This window comes from Chenopodium album, chromosome 24 (genome assembly GCF_948465745.1).
Source record: "Chenopodium album chromosome 24, dcCheAlbu1.1, whole genome shotgun sequence".
NCBI lineage: Eukaryota > Viridiplantae > Streptophyta > Magnoliopsida > Caryophyllales > Amaranthaceae > Chenopodium > Chenopodium album.
In genome coordinates this window covers 30,299,481-30,323,022 of record NC_137857.1, presented here as the reverse complement: position 1 = coordinate 30,323,022, position 23,542 = coordinate 30,299,481, and the positions used below count along the sequence as shown (strand labels likewise).

At 33.9% G+C, this 23,542-nt stretch overlaps 2 protein-coding genes and 1 pseudogene across 2 annotated transcripts; all 3 read right to left on the bottom strand.

The window, feature by feature from the left end:
- Nucleotides 1–949: 949 nt before the first annotated feature.
- On the bottom strand, nucleotides 950–12,135 carry LOC145610801 (uncharacterized; annotated as a pseudogene).
- Nucleotides 12,136–14,042: 1,907 nt separating this feature from the next.
- Nucleotides 14,043–15,037, bottom strand: LOC145612538 (uncharacterized). The gene has a single exon (XM_081667890.1). The coding sequence runs from the start codon at nucleotides 14,973–14,975 to the stop codon at nucleotides 14,103–14,105; it is 873 nt and encodes a 290-aa protein (XP_081524016.1). The 5' UTR covers nucleotides 14,976–15,037; the 3' UTR covers nucleotides 14,043–14,102.
- Nucleotides 15,038–17,731: 2,694 nt separating this feature from the next.
- On the bottom strand, nucleotides 17,732–22,740 carry LOC145611337 (aquaporin NIP1-1-like). Its single transcript, XM_081666655.1, has 5 exons — nucleotides 22,538–22,740; nucleotides 21,604–21,828; nucleotides 19,560–19,757; nucleotides 19,022–19,083; nucleotides 17,732–18,295 (listed from the first exon to the last, which is right to left on the bottom strand). Exons 1-5 carry the CDS (start codon nucleotides 22,661–22,663, stop codon nucleotides 18,058–18,060), a joined length of 849 nt encoding a protein of 282 aa, XP_081522781.1. The 5' UTR covers nucleotides 22,664–22,740; the 3' UTR covers nucleotides 17,732–18,057.
- Between the last annotated feature and the right edge of the window lie 802 nt (nucleotides 22,741–23,542).

The window sequence follows — 23,542 nt, the reverse complement described above, 5'->3', positions numbered from 1 at the left end:
CGAGTAGTGAATACACTATTATACCTAGGGGTGAGCGTAGCAGGGTACCCTGTGAAAATATCAAGACCCGGAACCGGAACCTGTTGCAACAGGTTCCTAAAAATAGGAACCGGAACCGGAACCTGTTGCAACAGGTTCCTAAGAATTGGGAACCGGAACCGGAACCTGCAGAAGGTTCCGGTTCTTAAACAGGGTACCCTATTTGTCAAAGTAAGCTTAATATTTACTTGATAAATTGTGACAAATTTATTTTTTTTAAAATAGATGATCACAATAACTGCTTACAACTTTAGTATAGTACTTCAAATATAACAAACCAACACTAATTGTCTAGAATATTTAATATCATATAGGTTCCGATTTCATGTATCCTATAGGGAACCTGTACTAACAGGGTACCCTACAGGTTCTAGATCTAAAATTTTATTACCCGGAACCGGAACCTGTTGCAACAGGTTCCTAATTTTATTACCCGGAACCGGAACCTGATCAACAGGTTCCGGGTTTGGAACCTGCGGTTCCAAACAGGTTCCGGTTCCATATCAGGGTACCCTGAATTTTTGCTCACCCCTAATTATACCATTCGTGGAGTTGCTTATGTTACAACATGACTCGAAAGGCTCGATCCATCTCTTCTTTTGAATCACCGGCATTTACCATCACCCTGATCAAAGACTACTCTCATTTCCATCATATCATCCAAACAAATATATATTTATGAAGCGAATGCCCTTGATTAGTAGTTGAGATCATATGTCCCATCTATGTCTGATGTCTCGGCAATCATCAAACGCCCCTCACTTTTCTGATTTTGACACATCAACAAACTTAATAAGAAAAACATTTAAGTAATGAGAAATGGTGTGTTAAACAGATGATCTGGCAAAATTAGAGGTTAAAACATACGATTTGACATAGAATGAGACAGATGATCCAGCACACCGAGTGATTAATTGCCAGGTTTTCGACACAGATCTGCCAAAGCTTGATAGAGAATAGATGCTGCAGGAGGACTGCTTAATGAACCCAGAAAAATATCTGAAGCACTAATAAACTGACTGCCATAAAATCGAGCATTTTCCCTCATCCTAGTGGTAAAAATAATTCCTTCCAGTGAACATCCGAGAAATGCACCTGAACAAAGATTTTATAATAAGACGTATACAACAGGACATGGCCACAGGAGCCAAAAAAAGAGAAAACAGAAACAAGTTTCCAAATAAGTTATTTAAAATGAAAAACTAAAGATGTTGAATACGCTAGGAAAACAATGATTTTAATGCATTCAAATCTAACGGGTAGTATCATGAGACCATGTTGAGTTTTCATTAATGAACGAGGGATGATGTAAATCTGCATCAAGCAGATCATACAGAATAATCTGAGGCAGGTATCTATGGCCGCTAAAAAGTAAAAACCATTCCACTGTTCTGTACTTAAGCTCACATTGCTGAGCTACTAGAATGTTACATTTTTCATAGTTTCTAGCAATCAGCTAGTTGGTTATGATAAATTCCACAAGGCATATTTTGCACATATACAAGCTTTAAGAAGTAGGCCATGTTCTCTTCAGCTTAAAAACATTAATATACAATAAAAAAAAAATACTCCGTAAGGTTTAACCTAGGTATCAGAAATTGCATATAGCAAAAACACAAGTGAATCAGTAAGGTGAAGGGAAAATGACCTCAATGGGTCTCGAATGATTTGGGACACATAAGAGCCCGTACAATGTTGGTCATGATATACAGCACACAGGTGAGTATTAGATATTTGTATGGACTTATATTCTTGTTGATTTGGTGGCAATATGTGTCAAGTTATTATGAAGTTGAAGATAACAAATTCTCCAAGCAGTTTTGTTTCTCAAGATGTGCTACATGTCTAGCTAGTTTCTTAGTTAACTAGATATGTATTCCTATCTTAGGAGTGGTGTCAATTAATACGAGTTGCATATTAAGGATAGATTTGTTAGTAATTTGGTTTCTCACTGTTCTGTAAAATTAAGTTGGTATGGATAATTACAGTGACAGCCTTCTTTACGGTTTCTAGATATAACCTACCAATAAACTCCTCTAGCCCAACCCCCCACTCCCCATCAAAGAAAATCAAATGCTTGCCACCGAAATGGGAGGTGGAAGCAACAACCAGGGCAACCACAGCTCCATCCCCTGATAACAGCATACTATGAATTTATGACATACACAAACGAACAGTACATCCAAAATAATCTTTAAGAACAAGCACAAGCTTTAGTAAAGTTACAGAAAGTACCTTAGCTGATTACAGAAAGTACCTTTTCTGCAACTATAGCCACCAATGCCAGCCCGAACATCAGCCCCAATGGTCCTTCCAGCAGTGCCTACAGGCTATAGCTCCACTCATTCCAGTTCTGACTGATATATGCCCGCTGCCACTAAATGTGTTCAGAGCATCAGCTGTTCTTAGCACAATAATGAAGTCTGTTAATTCACCTCCAGCCTGAGTAGTGAATAAAGGATAATCCACTATAAATAAAGGAAAAACATTGTGACCTGATTTAAAAAATTAAAGCAATAACTGGTCCTACTATAAACTATGTAAGGGCCTGTTCCGATTTACTGAAAACAACTGAACTGATTGGGGTTGAATTGAACTGAATAGAGCTGAAATGAATTGTTTATGAGAGAAGGAAATTATGAACTGAACTGAACTGAAATTAAGCTGAACAGAACAGGTCCTTAGTGTATCAAAAGTCAATATAAAGTGTTATGCAACTTATGTATCTTCTTACGAACCATTACACAATCATTCCGGTGCTGCTCACTTGGCTTTCTTGGATTGCAGAATTAGAACTTAAACACTACAATAACACCTTCATTTACTGACACTTTTTATATCTATGGTCTTAAAAAGCTTACAACCAAGCTATGCTCAAAGTTTGAATATCAAATACATCTTTTAAAATCAGACTCTCTACATAAGCAATTAGAAGTGAAAAGGCAAGGCAACATAAGTTCAACAGCACGCAAATTTCAAGACCATTGGGGTCCCATGATGCTCGAGGCAAGTTTGACTATTTATTAGTAGTAGTCTTTATACATACTGAGAGCAGATTGCAAGAGAATGATGTCACGAATGAAATTTTGTGAGAGAAATCTGATGGCATTTATAAGAAAATCTCAAATATACAAGTATACAATAAAATTGAACTATCCAGTGCATTTATAATCTTTACATACATACAGTACACTTGCATATGATATGATACTTCAAAGAACTCACAGTAGTAAAATCATAAACAGGGCTAATCAATCAAGCCCTCACTTAGGTGTCTCAGTACAAATGATAATTAATCTACTCCATCCATTTTTATTCTATTAAAAGAATCATCGGTTTTCAAGCTTGAACTTTGAAAATTGATAAATCTTAATGCATACAGAAAATTTGATGAAATAATTTTCTTGTTGGGCCCTGGTCACCCACCTTGACGGGTTGTACACACACTCCACTTCACATTAGTATGATATTGTCCGCTTTGGGCCTAGCCCGTACAGATTTGTTTTGGGCACCCCAAAAAGCCTCATACTAATGGAGTATGCACTCACTTATTATGAGCTCTTCACCTCCTTACTCTTTCCATGTGGGACTTGGGATGAACTACCCCAACACTTATGATAGTACCTTTTAAAATGAATTTAATGGAATAATAAGAAACTATTAAAAGATTTACATGTCTTGTACAACGAAATTGACACAGTATATTCAAGACTTAGTGGCAATCAATCAAGAAACATATCTGTAAGCATTAAGTAATTTAACAGCAGACAGAGAAATGAAGGATTACCTTACTACAGTATCCACGAATTGTGTTTGTTGCCTTATATATCTCATGTTCCATTGAATATTTGAATCACCCAAGGAAAGTTCAACCATGACCTCAAGGTACTAAGGTCTGTTACATCATGGATTGGCAACTGAGCAGCACGACTTACGTGATCCATCAAATATGGTTTAACTGATTCTAGGCGCAACCAGCATACATCACACTATCACAGACACGTTGTGGATCAGGAAGATGGAACCTTGCAGGTAACAAGCTCCTACCTTTAGTGCAGTCACCATAAAAAACACCTCCACAAAACCGGCAATGATGCCTTGAACACAAGATTGGATGAAACCTTAGACCACACAAAATACAAGCAGAAGCAGCACTGTCAGGCAACCACTTAGGAGGGTCTATCTCTATTATTTTATTTATGACAACAAGATTAGCCTCTGTAAGGGTCGCAGCTACATCTTCCCATGGTTGCTCCAGTAGGTGGCCAGAAACACATGAAGAGTTGAACATGTGCAAGCCACTAGACGCTGAAGAGCCAACCTTTTCTCTCCCAGCAAGTAATAGTTCAGCAACCACATCCCACATTGTCAAGTCTTTATCATCTCCCAACCAACAATTTTTCTCCTGATAGTAGCCTCCATTTGAAAGTAATCCATGCATCCACTCTACATGCTCACTTTCCGACATTGGGGGTATTGAAACAGGGATCCACTCTCCTGTTTCTTTAACAAGTGCGGCATCATAATGGAAGTACCTTGGCTATTTTAAGGGACAATTATCATCTTCAGTAGGAATAACAAGCATAAAGTCAATGACTCAATGCAACAACTAGTTCAGTGGAATACTTTGTTCATAATGACACATGGCTTGTTTGAAGTATACATATAACTTCTACCTTTACAATCAATAACTTTTTAATTATAAGATTTTGCTAAATGTAACTGCATTATTTCTTCACCGCATCATGCAAGAGAATGCAACAATGCAGCAGATGATGGCAAACAAGTCACACAAACAAGGATGAACATACACATATTATATAATTTGTGAGAAAGAATAACTAGTCACATCATTAAGCGCCTACACCCCCAATCCCCTAGTCACAACCTCCATATTCTAATAAGGACACTGGATTAGTATAAAATACACAAATTTCCTCAAATCATTACCTAAGTAAGATGGAGTCTTCAATCCAAATATTCGCGTCACATACCCAATACTATGATTTATCTTGGACCAAAACATTCACATTTTTCATAAATGCACAAGTCGATACTTCAAAACATACTCGTGTCAGACAACAATAACCAAGTTCAAGTAACACAGACTATAACCCAAGTCTGAGTACCAAGTTGAATTACCCAATTTCAAAGAGCACAATCAGCACATTGGTAATTACATATTTGCACATCATCTCATAGCAATATCACACTCCCAATGAACAAACAGAAGAGCATAATAAGTAACGCTTAGCTAGTAAGCTCACACCTTAGCTATAGTTTCTACTTGCTAGTGTTCACATTACCCTGTCCTACAAAATGTTAATACTTAATAGTCAATGTCCTCAAATGGCTATTGCCGAATTCTCTTCGAAGTTCACTTACTGATAAAGTATAAAACATATTCTTAAGCTTTTGGTTAAGTTGGTCCTCTAAGATGGTATCAGAGCCAGCGTGACACAAAGGTCACGGGTTCGAATCTCATCCACCCCTCCTTCAAAGTGGAATTTGATAGAGTATAAAACTGTAACACCCCGACCTCTAACTTGGGTATTAAGGTAGTCTAATTAGCAGCGGAATTAACCTAATTTGGTCGAGACGTCACTGCCGTAACTCCTACACGAGAGTTACAAGGCTACATTCATACATAACAACCTTAATTCATAAAGTATAGAAATCTATTCAGTACAGACATTAATCCTACTTCAATAATAGAAGATCTTATTTTAATAAAACTTACTAAAGTCTTACTTGCTAATTAAATGAATAAATCATCCTCTTAAAACTATAAATATCTAGTGAGCTACTTAAGATAATTAAAATCCTCGCCACTACGTGTTCCCTTTTGTTCCAGCAGCACTTAAAACAGAAAAACATCAAAACGGTGAGCCGAAGACTCAGTAACGTACTACTCTAGCAGCGTAACATCATTTCAATTCATTTTAGTTAATAAAACAGGGAGAGCAGAATATATTAAAACAGGTAATAAAACAACATTTCAGTAAGCCTTCGTTCATAACCTTTTTAATAAATCATTATAATCAATATACATATAACAGGGGTAGGACGGCTCATACATATCAGGGGGAGCCAGTGCTCCTAACAGGGGGAGCCAGTGCTCCATAACAGGAATGGGCCAGTGCCCTCAGGGGAGCTATTGCTCAATCATATCAGATTATATTTATATTTTCTTATAATTAATAGAAATCAAGAAATTTCCAGCCATTCAGAATACTTTTATAAAGTAGTATAACATTTTTATAAAATATTTACAGTGTATCATAAAACTCAGCATTGCAGTATCCTTGTGATTTCTCAGAAAAATCATATATTTCAAGGAAAGATTTCAGACAAATCACAGTATAATCCTGCAAATCATAAAATGTATTAAAATGTATCAAAAACATAGATCACTTTTAATTCAATCGTAACATCATACTTTAATAAACGCATTTCGAAGGGAATTGCGGGTACTAGCAATAGTCGTTACCTCGATTTACAGTCCGATAACCTTCCTGTTAGCTTTTATCTTATCGTTCTCATTGAGCTCCGAGGTTCGATTCCCCTTTTATATAACAAGAGCTAAAATTATAGTATTAGTAGGGAAATTGATTGGTATTTAAATAATCATTTTAAAGCTTTTACAAAAGAGGTTAGCAATCTTATTTGAAAATACGTAGCAAGTGATCAGATCAATAGAAATTCATTTTAAGAAATGATAAGGTATAACCTTTTTATGTAATATGCGTATACACCTACTTAGAAAACTATATGTATTACGTTACTACTATTATTCTTTTTAATAATAAGAAATGAATACTCATCTTTATCTAATAAATATACCAGTTTATAGTACTAGTAAAACAAAGGTATTATAGCTATGATAAGCAAAATAAGATCATAATATCTAATTACCAAAATGTATACATAACCATTTATTTTCAAAGAAAGTGAGAGTTTTTATCTAAAATAGAAGGTAAACTTATACTCAAAATTTTATTGGGGAAGAGTAAAATACTCACTTTGACTTGCACGAATGAGTAGTGTGCTTTCTTAAGAACAAACTATAATTGGAGGAGGAAGAAGAAGGGCGTGAACTAGGTGGTTGTGTGAGTTGGGTCGGTGCATGAGGGAGGTGACAGTAGCAGCCTAGAGTTGGGATAGGGTACGGTGGTGGTGTTTCTTACGGGTGTTATTTACTTGCTACTATATATATATAGACTTGTAGGAGAAGGAAGAAAGGATTGAGATTGCTACATTAGTTGGATAAGTATGAACATTAAGCTCATCTAAATTTAGACAAGATGATAAGTGAAACCATTAATCATCCAATGAGAAAGAAGAAAATTTTAACTTTGCTCATTTTTCATTCTTAACCGTGAAGGAAGTAAGAAGCAAGAAGCAAGAAGCAAGTTTAGGAGGTGGCTTTTGTCTCTTATGAAAAGCAAGGTTATTTTGGTCATTTTGCTTTCTCGGGCAAAAATACAGATTTTGATGCAAATCTTTAAACATTTTACTGATCAGAAATAAACTTTAAAATAATAACTTACTTTCTTTCGTAAAATTAGCTTCTGAAATAATATAATATTAAAATAAAATTCAAAACTAAAACATTAGTTCTTGTTAATATAGAGACAAAACCTTAATTAAGCTAATGAAATAAATATTAGAGTATAATAAATCAGGTTTTAAAGTCTCGGGTATTACAAAAACATATTCCTAGGCCTCAACCATAAGCTTAAGCTTTTGGTTGAGTTGGTCCTCTAACATGGTATCAGAGCCATCGTGACACATACGTCACGGGTTCGAATCTCATCCACCCCCCACTTTCAAGTGGAATATTAAGCGCAGGGTATGAGGAGAGCCCATGCTGCATCCACACTTCTAGCCCAATGGGCTCTCGTGTGAGGGGGCGTGATAGAGTATAAAACATATTCCTGGGCCTCAACCATAAGCTTAAACTTTTGGTTGAGTTGGTCCTCTAACAGAATTAATTCGCACCAAGTATGGATGGGCCTGTGTCGCATCCACATTTCAAGCCCAAAATGGCCTTTTATGTGATGGGAAGTGATAGAGTATAAAACATATTCCTGGGCCTTAAGCTTTTAGTTGAGTTGGTCCTCTAACACTTACCAAGCAACACCTGTCTACTGCTCCCGCTCATTATCCTCACCCTTCTCTCCTCAGGGTATCCCCTCCCATTATGCCACAGACCTAATAAACACCCTAAGGGCAACCTCCCCCCCACCCCCCTCTTCCCCATCTTCGGCCCCGGTTCCTGTCCACCTCATCCTATTGGCAAACCTATAGTGCACCCTACTTGGCAACCCCAAGGTCCCCCACCCATCCCTAACCCTATCTTCGGCCCGGCTCGGTTCCCGGCCACCTCTTCCTGTTGACAAACCTATGGAGCACCCTATTGGGCAACCTCCCACCCCAAGTTTTATTTTCTCTTCCAATTGATCATAACCGAAGTCTAACCTTGCTTAGGGCTGTCAAAAGTTGACACGACACGACTACCCGACACGAACCCGACACGAAATAAGCGGGTTTGGGTCAAGAATTCTCAACCCGTTTAAATAATTGGGTCGACACAAACACGACACGTAATTAAACGGGTTAGGTTTGGGTTGAAATTTTCCACCCGAAACCAACACACATAACACGATTATGTAAATGGGTTGAACGACAACCCGTTAACACGAACCCGACATGCTCAACCCGATTATTAAGTAGTAGAAAAAGAAACCTGAATTTTGTTATTCTAAACTTTTTTTTTAAACATTATTCGAAACTTGTATTGTACTGGTTGTAGAATTTAGCATTGGCGTTATGCTGCCGCTATATTTAAATTTTGGGGATTGTTTGGCGGTTTAATTTAGTGGCCAAATAATTTTTTTTTTTTTTAACTTTTTTACATTTCACTCATCCACTTTAGAGGATTCTAGATAGTACTTAGTTACTCTTTATTTAAGACTTAATCAGTTATGTAATCCATAAAATTAAGCATTGATGCATGTTTTAGAAGTTGTCATTTTAAAGGTTGGGACTTGGGACAACTCTTATGTATTGGTTGGGTTGCTAAAACTACTATCTTTATGTTCTTGTAGTATCTTTTACCAAAATCAGCAGCTTTAATCTCTTGTATTATCGTTAATGATGTATGTCTTTTTAATTATTATGTTGAATATTAATTAGTTTATTATTTATTATGTGGGTTAAAAGGTTACCCAGGTAACCCGTTTAATAAATGGGTTAGGTTTGGGTCAAGGGTTTTCAACTCGTTTAATAAATGGGTTAGGTTTAGGTCAAGGGTTTTTCAACCCGTTTAATATTGACACGAACACAAACACGACACGACACGTTTGACAGCCCTAGCCTTGCTATACAACAAGCTTGTAACTTTATGTTATGTTCCATTAATTGAGCATCAATTTGCAAAGATAGACAACTCAATTCCTTAAATATACAGATCATGATCATGTTATCAACAACTTATTTTGATTTTGACAATGACTAAACAACAATTTCATCCAAATATTATGTAGGGCAAGTTACCAATTATAATAGGCAAATTCTTATATATGTAAGCAATTAAGCAATCTATCATATACAAATACAAACAGACCAATAATTAGGAAAAATATACTGGACTAATTATTCACATTAAAACAAAATTTATTAAAGTGGTAAAAGTTCAAACAATTCTAAAGCAGAATTAGGGGAACAAACTTACGAAAGGCATGAAATCTATACTTTAGTCTATAAAAACACAAACCACAAATTTTTCATATGACACATGGCATCACAATTCACAAGTCACTCATCAACCCCATATGCCACATGTCACCTCCCTTAATTATGTATGTATAAGTCTTTATGCATTCTACAATTTGCAAATTCAAGTAAGAAAATGAAGTGTTTCATTTCCACCATCATAAAATAATGTTCAATTAATTAGTACACATTACATAAACATATGAATTATTATAAAAATTGTCTTTTCATCTCCTAGACTTTAAATATAATTTAAACTAATATGTCATTTCATATCCCACATTCTTCATGTATATATATCTAACTCAATTCTTTCATGTTCTTTCACAGTTCTACCCTCACTCTTTTTTTTTTTTTTTTTCTTTTAAGTTTTTGAAAAAAAACAATTACTTTGTATAAAAGCATACCTACATATGAATATAATTATCCCAGGTAATAACCCGTGCATTGAACGGGCCAAAAGGCTAGTTTAATAAATTTATCGTACCTTTGTACTGTAAATTTTAAAAGATGGGTTTTTGAATCATCCGGTTGAGGACATTCGGGGTTTTTGTTACCGTTGTAATCCATGATTCAATTGCATTTGTTTGATTATATACTCAACACAAATACACAATCGCTGCAACAGGACACGCAGTAATAATATTTTTTTTTTTTTTTTAAAAAAAAACAAAAAAAGTTGTGGCTTTGTTGTCCAAATAACCATATCTAAGGGACTGTTCTCATTGACTAAACTCAGTTAAACTGAACTCAGCTGAATTGAACTGAACTGAAATGAATATTTTATAAGAGAAGGAAATTAGGAGCTGAACTGAACTGAGCTGAGCTGAGCTGAGCTGAACTGAACTGAACTTAACTTAACTTAACTGAATTTCAACGTAAGAAAACAGGCCCTAAGATTAATTGAAAACTTGGAGTGGCAAACTTGTAATTAAGTTGTTTAGTGGCAAAACGGCAAGTTAGCAATTTACTAGGGGTCTAGGGGTGATAAAAAAAATAAGGACCGGCGTGGGGAGATAAAAAAAAAGAATCGGGCGGGTCCTTAAACATTAAATTTAATTTCAAAAAATGTTTAAAAATATAGGCGTGGTGCACGTATTTCTATGTGCATCATGGTGTATCTTAAATTTTGCAGTAAATATTGATAGGCTTATTAGGCTAAAGCGGGCTTTTTTTGGTCCGAAGGTTTTTAACTAAAATGCTCTTTGGCATGCCCAAACTTGAACGAGTTGGGCCGTAGTTGATGATCACCTCTATGTTTTACCCAAAATTACAAGTTTGCTCCTTAAATCGTTTGTTTTTTTTTTTTTTTCCCATTTATCATCATGATGAATTGATGATACAATAAGGCTTACTTATCCGAATCATATTCATATACCTGTTAAAAAATTTGAGACAAATCTTATGAATAGTGTTTGAACAATTGTACCTATTAAAATGTTTAATTACTTATATACTTTCATTAATGTTAATTACCTTTTTTTAAAAAAAATCTCTTAAGTATAGTTTGTAGATATTTATTTGTTTACACATTTTTCCATCACCAATGTTGACAACAACTAAATTTGTGATTTACGGCAACTGAAATAACTCACGGACTTAGGTTATCCATCTATTTGAGGAGAGAAGCAGGCTAATTAATCCATTGAAGGACTTGTAGAAGTGATCATGTACTTCACCAAACATAGACCGTATATGTTGTGCAAGGTTAGAGGTGGCAATTCAGGTGCCCTGGTCGGCCGGTCGGGGTTAGTGTGGTCAGGTCAAGTCTAATTTCAAATTAAAGTCATGTAAAATTATTGTATTCATACAAGTTAAAATCTGAATCGGATGTTTTACAGGTGAGTTATGAATCAGATTTTGACACCTAACCATTGCACGATGCATTACCTCATTACTTCGCATAAGACGAAGGGATGTAATTCACTACATCATCAAATTAAGACCGTTTTCCGTTATTAATTTCGTCCAAAATAAGCACAATCCTTTCAATGGCAGCTGCTAGAACCACCTCCTTTCCTTCAACTCTCACTCTTCTCTTCTTCCTCCTCTTACTCTCCACTACTTCATGTTCTTCAATGGCAACAAAATCATCAAGAAACTTACAATCAGCTTCAAATCAGAAGCAACAAACAAGAAATACCCAGAAAAATCAGATCCCAAATTGCGGCGAAATCGTCGACAATTCTCGCTGCAAATCCAATCCTAAATGTCGATGGTGTCGCAGCGATGTGCTTGATTCTATGTGTACTACTAAGCCTGAAGCTTGGCGCCTTCCTTCCCAGATCTTCACTTGCGATTGAGCTTATTACATGTCATTTTCTCTCTCTTTTGACCGATTTATTGAAGGTCTTTTTTGGTTAAGGGATTGAAGTTTTTTTTGTTTTCGTTTTGGTATTCAAAGTTGACATTATTTTGTGTTGTATATCGATGCAAATTAGCTTATTTGGTTAAAGTCTTAAGTGGTGGTACTCGAGATTATATTCCGAGTGATTACTACCTTTGTGGCTTTATTGTGTTTGGTGTTCAATGCAGAATTTGTTGTAGTTGAAGCAGCTATTAATAGGAATTATTATTCGGCAATTCAATGTAAAGATTTGTAATGAATTTGCATATTTTGTTGGTTGAATTAATGGATAAACTTTGGATTATATATGTAATTTTTGGATGCATTATTATGGATCGGTTAAGGTTGAATCCAAAATCAATTGTGTCATTTTGTTGATGTATACCTACAATATTACAATGACACAGTTGTTTTTGGATTATTTTAATTTTAGGAAGTTAGATATGCTTTACTAAATTAAGGATGGTGATGTAGGCATGACTTTTGCACTTTGTCTAAAGATGGCAGAAAGCTATGATAGGTACCTATACTACCAATCTACATTCTGCACCTTCATATTGAAATCTTCGTTAATTGTGTTGTACAACCAGTTGTAACATGTACGTTGTGCAATTAAAGCTAGTATTTTTTTTGAGTATTTTCGATGCTCATTTGTTGGTTCTAACAAAGCACACGCATAAGAAAATTAGAGATTGTTGGTTATGCTATATTAGAGCTAATCATAATGAGCCCGACCCGATTTTGGACGGGTTTTGGGCAGTTTTTTCCGGCCCGATTTTTAAAAAGTTTGGACGGGTTGGGAAAATGTATTTTATGCATTTTTAGTTCATTTTTAGCCCGGCCCGAAAAGCCCGTATGGTCCGACTAGTTTGGCCAGGTTTGGACACACGTTTTCCGGCCCGAAGCTTGGACCGGCCCGCCCCGCCCATTGTGACCTCTATGCTATGTATAACCCGTTGTACTATAAGTACCTTGGCTTTTTATTGTGCATAGGCAACTAATCCAACTAACGATTCTTTATGTTACTTCATTTCTACTCTGCTAGCAATTTCATTTTTACCACTTCTCATGCCTTTGCTAACTCAAATCATAATTGTTGTCAGTGCTAGTTCATCTTACATACGGCACTCCCTATTCGGTATAAAATTGAGTTCCACCTCCAATGACCTAATAGCTACTTTTACTAAGCTATCAATGTAGAAATACGCTCCTATGTAGAGGAAATTCCATAGCTGATTTCACTGTTTAAGTCACACTGTTAAAAACTTATATGATTTACTTGTACAAATTTCATCAATGAAAATATTTCACATATTTCATTTTCACAAAAGGAGTGTGCAATCAAAGATTGTTTTTTGACATAATTTAGTGAATCATATCCTATCATAAATAATCCTAAAAATATCACTTTTTACATCAATATAGAATATATATCACACAAATATATTTTCCGATATGGACACTACATATCATATCTCTCTAACCATACTCATTAGGAAGATTTTTATAACATACTCCTCCACAGTAACATCAAATGGAGAACTAAATGCTACAAACTGTTGAGCTCATTTGTGTGCGAACATAGTCATGTACCATTGAAGCCTTTGAAGGTCTACATATGAAGGAGGAGTTAGCCTTGATTCTCACTCTATCGTAAAAGAAACTAAAGGAATAAAGGAAAAGTAAAATAATATAAAGCTTAAATTAATGGCTAATATCATAAAAGCACATTCAAATAATAAAATGGTGGGAAAAAATAACAATGCAAAAAGAATTAAAAACTGTGATTTCATTTCTTGTTGAACTTCATTACATCAATTTTCTCTTCATCTTTAACATTGCTAATTGAACGAAATATGTTCAATGAAAATTAACCTAAAGATTCCCAAATCAAATTTGAAAAACAAAGCACCAAAAAAAAAAAAAAAAAAGAAAAAATTCAATCCAATAAACTTGATTGAAGATTATCATGAGCAAACAACTTGACAGCATCCCTGATATCCTTAACACCATCACAAGCATCAAAAAACCGAATCAATTTACTAAGCTCATTATCCTGTAAATCATCAATAAAAGGCTTAATTTGAATAGCATTTTCCGGCTGAAAAGAAAATGAATTCGGATTATCATCAATAATTGCAACCTTCCATAAATCTCTCCCCATTTGAGCCAAATCTTTAACATATTTTCCATCCAATTCTCTGCAAGAATCGCGGTATAGCCGATGATTAATCACCCTGTTCTTATCCAAATTATCGAGCACGAGCGAGGCGTACTCCCTTAATCCTGCTGTAAAAATCACAATCTCAAACTTCTTTGATAAAAATTCAAGAAACTCATCAACCCCAGGTCGTTTTATGACATAAAAATCCATCGTTTCGCCTTCGATTTTCGGGCGAACCACGAAATCGAAGGGTTTTGAGGGTAAATCAGCTGATGAATGGATTAGGGTTTCATCAAGATCAAGAAAAATGGTGGGTTTTTCAGGGTTTTCAGAAGGTGGAAGAGCAAAAAACAGAGGTTTAGCGATTTTGGTATCTGGGGTTTTTTCAGGGAAAAGAAAATCAAAATCAGCGTTTTTCTTGAGCTTTTTGAACCCTTGTTTCTTCGGACTGCGTTTTGGGGTGGCGATTTTGACGAGCTTTGAGAAGATTTTTACGAGGCGGCGGCGACAACTAAAGAATGATTCATTGATTGTGGCGATTACGACGGAGGAATTGGGGGATTTCACCGGAGTTTTTTTCCGGCGAGAGGTTCTCCGGCAATCTTTGATTGATTTTGTTGGGGTTTTTTTGATAATTCTTGACACCATTTTTTGGAGAATTTGAGGTTTTTTTAGAGAGAGAATTATAAGGGGTAGAGAGAGAAAGAGGGGTTTTGGGATTATGAGGAAGACAGAGAAGAAACAGGGTGTTTTTTTAACGGTTAAAGAGGATTTTAAAATTTTTGAGATTTGAATTTTTTTGGTTCGGGAAGTAACGGTCATAAAATGGTGGTTTGGGAACATGATTTTGGTTCGGAAGTTAACCGAACCTGGATTATATGATATGGATAACTGCTGGATTTTGATTGCTAGAATGATTCGCCTTTGATTGTGGGGATGAAAAGGAAAAGGAGCAAAAGATTTGGTTTCTTTCCCTTTTTTATGGATTTGATATTTCTAAATGAGGAAAAAATATGTTTAAATGTTTGATTTGCAAATTTTGAGGATGATTAGAAAAGGAATTTGGATATATCTATATGTTGTTTAGTTTGAAAAAGATTTGTGGGTTGGTAGTACATTTTTGTATTTTGTGTTCGATTTCTGTTCTAAGGTGTGCCTTGTGATAATGGATTTCGACAATTTTTTTTTTTTTTTTTTTTGACGGGTAATTTTGAATCAGTAGAAACTAATTAAATCATGTTAATTAAGAGGATTTGATTACGATAAGGAGAAACATTTTAAATTATACTATGTGATCATTTAAATTTTAGTAAAGTTGTAATCATATAGTATATATACTTTCATACTCCCTTAATCTCAAGATTGTCTACATTGGTCTTATTTAGAATGTGTTCGGCAAATTATAGTTGCGGAGGTAGCTATTAGTGTATTAATAGCTGTAAACCGTGTAAGTAATTGTTAGCTGTCAACAAGCTGTTAATTGTGAAGCTAGATAATTAAAGTATGAGTATACGATAAAGTAGTGATTGAATAGTTGTTACACATGAAAATCAATATTTTTTTTCCCTAAAACTATAGATTGGCTTGCTAACTATGGGGTCCGTTTGGAGCAACGGATGATCTTGATTGAGGCGATCCCGAAGGATCTACTTGCCGTTTTATTGGAGGACCTTAGTGGAGTTTCGCGGGCTAGATGGTTCCGACCATGGGAGGATGAGTCCTGTAGTTTGTTTTATTTTTGTTTTTAATTTTGCTTGTTTGTTTGCTTTTTGTTTTTACTTTGTAAGGGTTTTCCTCGTTGCAGCACCAAAAAAAAAAAAAAAAAAATGTCTACTTGGTTTAGTGATAAGAATTGTATTTTAAACCCACTAAAGTAACTTAAAGGTGAAGATTACCTATCTCCCCCTAGATCTTCCCCAGCCATCTATCAAACCTTAACCGAGTTATCGAGTTAACATGTGACTCTATGAGGGACTAAGAGTCTAAGTGGTAGGTGGTCTAGTGAGGAAGTGAACCGCGCCTTCTCCTTACTACACCATAAATATTTTGTACTCCGTAGTAAAGTGATTAATTGGACTTTACCTTATTATATCAACATCTATATAACTAAACTAATAATTATCGCTGATATCATCAATGTGCATGTGTCGTCTTCTTATAAAAAAAAATCCCTCCAAAATTATTATTGACATCATTTTTCTATTTTCAAGGTAAATCTAATGTTTGGAAATAATTGATTATTAATTATACATTTTCCAAAAAGCTTTTATGACTAAACTAACTACACAATTCCTATGGAGTAAAATAAATTGATGATTGGTCTCTTTCACTTTTTTTTCCCTCCTACATAATTTTTTTTAAAATAAACAATCTTCTAAATTTTATTAGTGATTGTAGAGTTTGGATTTTCCACTCAATTCTTCTAATGTTCTATAATGAATAAAAAAGATGAATGCTAACATTTTAAAATTTTATTATAGGTATGAAGTTAATCAAAATATTTAACATCATGTACTTTATTTTAGCTCAATTTATCTAACGAGAGGAATCACGATGATTTATTATGTTTTGCTTAAACACTCTTACAAGTAAATTATTATTAAAACGGACCGCATGGGACTAACCTAGTTGCATATATTTGTAGAGAAATATTTTTCCATTAGTCTTTGGGCTTGTACTTAAATAGGTGATAGGTCCATATATCTTTTGGGTTACTCCGTATTACACAATTCTCATAGATTTTTTTTGAAGGTCTAAAATAGGATGGCTTTATTGGAATCTAATTAAGCATTACATATAATTATTTATATTGTCAATCTCCAATTTACAATCATCAATTTGAAACATCAACTTGAATATCGGTTTACTAATTAATACAAACTGTCTTGGATTTGAGAATTGTTACTACTCCCTCCGTCCCAAAAAGAACGACCCATTTGGGTTGATTACGCAGGTATTAAGGAAGTTAAGTAAAAAGAAGTAAAAGTATATTGGATAGATAAATTTACATGGGGTTTGTAAAAAAATAGAGAGAGAAAGTAATAAAATAACATGGAAAATCAAATTTTTATATGGGAAAGCTAATTTTGCACAAATATTGTAGCAAATTGGTGGATGTTTTAATGCAAATGGGTCATTCTTTTTGGGACAAAATTTTAGCCAAATGGGTCGTTCTTTTGGGAGTACTAGATCGAGAAGGGCATATTATAATTGAATATTTTTATTTACCGTTATCTCTTCAATTACATTACCAACATTACTCATCATTTTGAAATATCTAAAGTTGATTCATGTCAATGAAAAGAGTATAGGAATCAAAACTATATACTTTGACGAAACATCTCAATTAACTCAATCTCATTGATAAAGTTATAACCAATGGAACATAACACTTACATTTTCGTAATTACGACATACATTACTCCTCATCCATATCTATTCATATTACATTTTAATTATGATAGAATAAAATCCATCATCTTAAAGTGAAAACCTTAAAAACATCACTTCACTAATAATCACTAATAATAGAGCTACCAAACGTGCAGTGACAAGAAATGGCACGCACAAACATACATAATGCAACTACATAATAACATCCATCTCACTTATATAAGGACGGACAACTTAGTAGTTCACAAACATGTTGGGTTAAAATAAAGGTTTTCAAACTTTATGATCAAATAATTAAAACCCTCTAAAATTAATTAAGTTGTTACATCTCTAGAACCTAGTATTGTGAAGAACCATTGCGCCCTACAGACGAGCCCTTAGCCTTAAGGAATGAGCCAGTCTTGGTGATTTCGCGCAATGGCTTGTCAGTGAACCTTATGAGATTGTACACCATTGCACCAGCTATAGCTCCAGCGGTTGGTCCGACAAGATATATCCATATGCCCTTATAATGGTGTGATACAATTGCTGGCCCTAGGCTCCTTGCCGGGTTCATTGAAGCTCCAGAAATTGGCCTGTTGTCATTCAAGAAAGTATTAATTACTAGTATTAATGATCAACTACATGAGGCAAGTTCAAGAGAAATTATCGATTGTATATATATTTACATACATCAACTAAATTACATTAATACGTACATATATTATTGTTTGTAACAATATTAACCAGCATGTGCATAACATTTGTCTATACAAACATACATATGTGCATTGTGCGCTAGCAAATGTCGTGGTGCCACGTACACACATGTCACATGACAACATTGAACCACAAAATTAAACAAGGTGGTTCAAGATAAAGGATACAAATAATGGGCAACATGGTTTGACTTTGAGATTAAGGAACCTTCATAGAAATGTTGTGTATACTACAGCAATAAGCAATAATCATCAATGTTTCTTTAAAGGAGCCCAATTATTTAGACCAAATCGCCCCATTAATGTGGAGTTTGATCACTCTTTTAAATAATTTCATAGGACACGCAATGATGGTCATGATGGGATCATTAATGTTCTAATAATTTGTTTTGTAGTAAATAGAGAGTGAGTAAACAATTACGGGGTACTCCCTCGTCCCCCCTACAGGGTACTCCCTCGTCCCTCCTGCATTATTAATTCGTAATGAATTTTGACATTTTATTTATTTATGAGAAAATAGCTATCCGACTAGTTAGAATTTTTTGAGACGGAGTGAGTATGTTGTATCGAGTAAGAAGAAAGAGAGGGGTGAATTGTATATACCCAGCAAACATGACGTTAAGTAAGACGGTAGATCCAACAGCTAGACCAGCAAGCTCTCCAATCTGTACAAGCAACACATGAAAATCACGTAAATACAATTAAAATACAACGCTAAATCATATCTCATGCATACAAACAATCATACATGGTTGTCAATAATAATTCAATATATACGTAATTAATTTTCTTTAATTAATCACTTACATCGCTTTCAAATCAATAGTTAATAGTAAGTTGAGTTTTTTTTTTTTTTTTTGAGGGCATAATAGTAAGTTGAGTTGAATTGCTTAAAAAAAGTACTACATTTATGTTACATAGTCTTAACTCTCAACCAATTACAACAGGTTTGTTACTATTGTTACTCGTATTTATTAGCTCCCAAGAGTTGTTTTGTCGAGAGATTTCTTTTTCAATACTTCTTTCGTTTCATATTAGTCCACACATCTCTTTATACAAATTATTAATTAAGTTGGTGCGAAATCATCTATAAATATGCATGGTATTAATTAAGAATAAAGAGAACGTGACACGAACTTACAGCTCGATTATCAGTAGCAACACCGGAAATGACGAACATGAGGTAGAAGGTGATAATGAATTCCATGACTAAAGATTGAATGTCTGTTCCAGCCGGAGAAGTCCCAAAAAATTGAGTTTGATGTCCATTGAATATAAGTCGTAAAGTTCCGCTTGCAAGTGTAGATCCCACTACTTGACATATTACAAATGCTGGCACCTATACATTATTAATTTTACATCAAATTAATTAAGACTATTTAGAATTTAATTTAGCCATTCAATAATGTTTAGTACACTAGAAAATAGAAAGAAGAGGAGATTTTCATGTTTTCTTGCGTTATTAATATGTATATATTTTTTTTGTAACAGTATGATACAAGGTGTCTCTCCTATTACAAGAGGGTTGTATCACTCCCTCTTAGAGACTGACCATCCCTCCACTCTTTGATCGTCACTTTCACTATATATTTAATTAGCATTACTAGGAGTAGAGCTAAATTAAAACATTTGTTATTTTGATGAACAAAAAAGGAGGATGCTTTGTAATCTTCTTTTATTAAGAAATAATAAAGAATATTTTTTTTAATGTTAAATAAGGAGGTCTAGATTGTATTCATTATAATTATTTCATTAATTATTGGCCAAATAATAAATGATTAAAGTATGAATTTTGCATCAAATATTACATTACTATTTTAAAATGATTATAGATCTTATCTTTACTGAATTATTGATTCCAGGATTATATTTTAAGGTATCAAATCAAATCAAATCAAATGTGAATTAATAATTTAGAAAAGTCAAAGGTCTTAGAAAATTACAGAAATAACACCAAATGATCACAAATAGCAAACCCAATACTCATAGACTCATACTATACCCGTGCATAACTTGAGATAGTGAAGAATGGTCAGCATATATATAATTTTTTTATTCTTTATTTATTTTCAATACAAAATGTTACACGGAAGGATTATATATATTTAGCATATATAGACATATTCGTAATTTCACGTAACAGATAAAATTTATGAAGCCTTCCTCTTCGCCTTACAATTTATGGTTGAATTTAATCCTTATGTACACGTGATATATGCAGATGCTTGCTCATCAATCTTATTTTTAGTAATTTGTTCTTATCCCTAATATTTTTTTTCTTGAATTTTTTTTGCATTCAATTGCAATATTATGCACCATACAGTCATGGATAAATTCATTAATTGTCACTGATAGCACGTCATGGAGTGATGGAACTAACTTTCCTTAAGAAATTGCACCTATTACTCATACCACAATTAAAGAGTTAGCAAGTAACAGATCAAAGAGTGTTATTGCCAAAAATACAAAAGGGTGTTGGAAAATGATGAATCGGCGAAAGTGATAATTTAGTCTTCGTCGATAGCTGAAAATGACAAGTTAGCTAAAAGTTTGTTGCGCTATCTATGGAAAAAAAATAAATAAATAAAAAGTTTGCCGCACTATATGATGTTTCATTTTTTAATTTCTTTTTTGATATAGAGAGTAAAATAAAGACAAACAATGCAAACATGATTTGATTTCAAGTCTTACGAGTACTTACTAAACAATTCAAATATTTAACATTAAAATAATTTTCAACATGCAATATACATATACTTTGTAGTATACTATTTATATTAAAGAAACTGATTTTCACCCAAAAAATAATATGATGGTCATCACTCTTTGTAAGCAATTCCTACCTAATCGTCCTAATGCTAGACTCTATTCTTGTAAATATGGACCAAAAACTTCAAAAGGAAACTTTAATTTATAAACATTTGATTTGGTTAACTCGCATTGCTATCTTACCATCTGATTCAAACACTTTAAGATAAGACCAACAGATCGAAATCATACACAATAATACAGCTATATATTACCATGCAGCATTAAAGTATGGAATACAAGGCTTAAATGTCCTACCAACTAACAACAAAACAATCAAAAACCAAATCAACCCAAAAAAAAAGAAATGACATAAACAATTAAACATAACATAATCAAGCAATTAAATTAGGTAGTAACAGTTGAGAAAATGAAACCTGTTTCCATGGAAATCTGCGAGACGTTGCAAAAGCAATTGTAACAGCAGGGTTAAAATGGGCACCAGAAATATGTCCAACTGAATAAACCATTACCATAACTACTAATCCCCATGTTATTGCAATTCCTGGTAAAGTTACCACTTTTTCACCGTCTAAATTTACTGTTACCGCTGCACATCCTGCGAATATTACGAAGTATGTCCCTAATACTTCTGCTATCATCTGTATTAAAGAACACATTTTTTACATCAGCATGTATGTCAGTTATATTGTCATTTATGAAAATAATGGATTTTATTTTTATTATATGATCAAGTTTAATAAGGTACGCAATTTAATTTTGACTGAAATAGTATGAATGTATGATAATCTTTTGATATGTGTAATCAAAATGGTTACTAGTTAATTGTTAATTTTTTGAATGGTGTATAATCAAGACGTACTCTTAGACCAATCGAGTCTGATTAATCATCTAGTAAGTCGGATTTTGAACACTTTTTATTTTTATAGGGGTACAATCAAGACTCCTAGAGGCTAGACCAATCGAATTTGGTTAAATATATAATAGGTCGAATTTTATACATTATTTTATGAAAACGTTGCAACATCCTTACTTTTCTCTTTCATTACATGACTACTAGGAATTCAACCCATTTTCTGAAAATTTTTGGGAAAAAAAAACAAAAAAACAAAAAACAAAAACATATTTATACCATTTGGAAGAACTATGGCCATTGTAACGTAAAACAATTTTCCAATGTGAACAATAACAAGAGAAATGGTTATGTATTAAATCTGTTCACAACTAATAGTCACATTGACAACATGAATCATATAAATTAATGACTAGTAACGTGACAGCTAAATCTAGACAGGACGACAGATCATAAAAACGTAAGTTTGAATAAGGATGAGATAAATAGTTAGTTACCTTTTGGAGAAAATGGACACTGAAACAAGAATTATCCATGGAGTTGGAAGAAGACGATTGATTGTTAGTTTCTTTAACGTTAATGGTAACTTCATGGTTGCCATTAGACCTTGCAACTTCACCCATTTTTCTTTTGGTTTTTGGGAGGAAAAAAACAAAAAGAAAAAAAAAACTGAGAGAAATGGATAAATTTGGAATTGGTGGTACCTCCAAAATGTCAGGCAATTATCGTACTTATAAAGACCCAGAATTTACCCGTGTATTAAATAAAAGAAAATAAAATGTAGAAACTTAAGTCAGAGTGGACGGAGAAATATGACTAAAAGACTAATTCATATAATAAAAGAGAAGTATAATACTCAAGGACTTGTGTTTGTTGGATGGGTTGACCATGATTATTTCTGAAATTACAATTTTGCCACTTTTCCCTGCTTCCTACACTTTTCTTTTGGACAATTTTTTTGAAAAGAAAATGTTTTTAATAATTTTTATTGATTGATAAATGCTCTTGAGCTAAGCTGGTTAATTCACACTGTATATACTTTAATTTATTTTTGGATAATAGCACATCTGCTCATATGTATAGATTTAGGACATGTTCACATTTACTTAATTTCAGTTCAATTTAGCTTCAATCAGTTCAGTTCAGTTCAGCTTCTAATTTTCTTCTCTCATAATATATTCATTTCAGTTCAGTTCAATTCAATTTAGTTCAGTTCAGTTCAGCTCTAATCAGTTCAGTTCACTTCAGCTTAGTTCAGTAAATGTGAACATACCCTTAATATCGTTATAAAAGCATTCGTTCAAATTTGAAATTCGATCATAAAAGGTACAAAGTGAACACCATTTTTATCATAGGAAGGGTTGAATGTATCCCCATATTTTTATTTTATTTTTTTTGGGAGGGGGGGGGGGGGGGGGGGGCTAAATGTCTAGCAAATACCTAAATTAATAGAACTTTAAAAGCATAAAATACCGATAAATCTATACGGAGTACTTATCAGA

Coding starts and splice junctions, on each gene's coding strand:
- LOC145612538 (XM_081667890.1), bottom strand. CDS start 14,975: ATGGTGTCAAGAATTATCAAAAAAACCCCAACAAAATCAATCAAAGAT.
- LOC145611337 (XM_081666655.1), bottom strand. CDS start 22,663: ATGGGTGAAGTTGCAAGGTCTAATGGCAACCATGAAGTTACCATTAAC. Junction 19,084..19,559: donor TTGCTACTGATAATCGAGCT/GTAAGTTCGTGT, acceptor TTGCTTGTACAG/ATTGGAGAGCTTGCTGGTCT. Junction 18,296..19,021: donor CTTAACGTCATGTTTGCTGG/GTATATACAATT, acceptor GAATGACAACAG/GCCAATTTCTGGAGCTTCAA.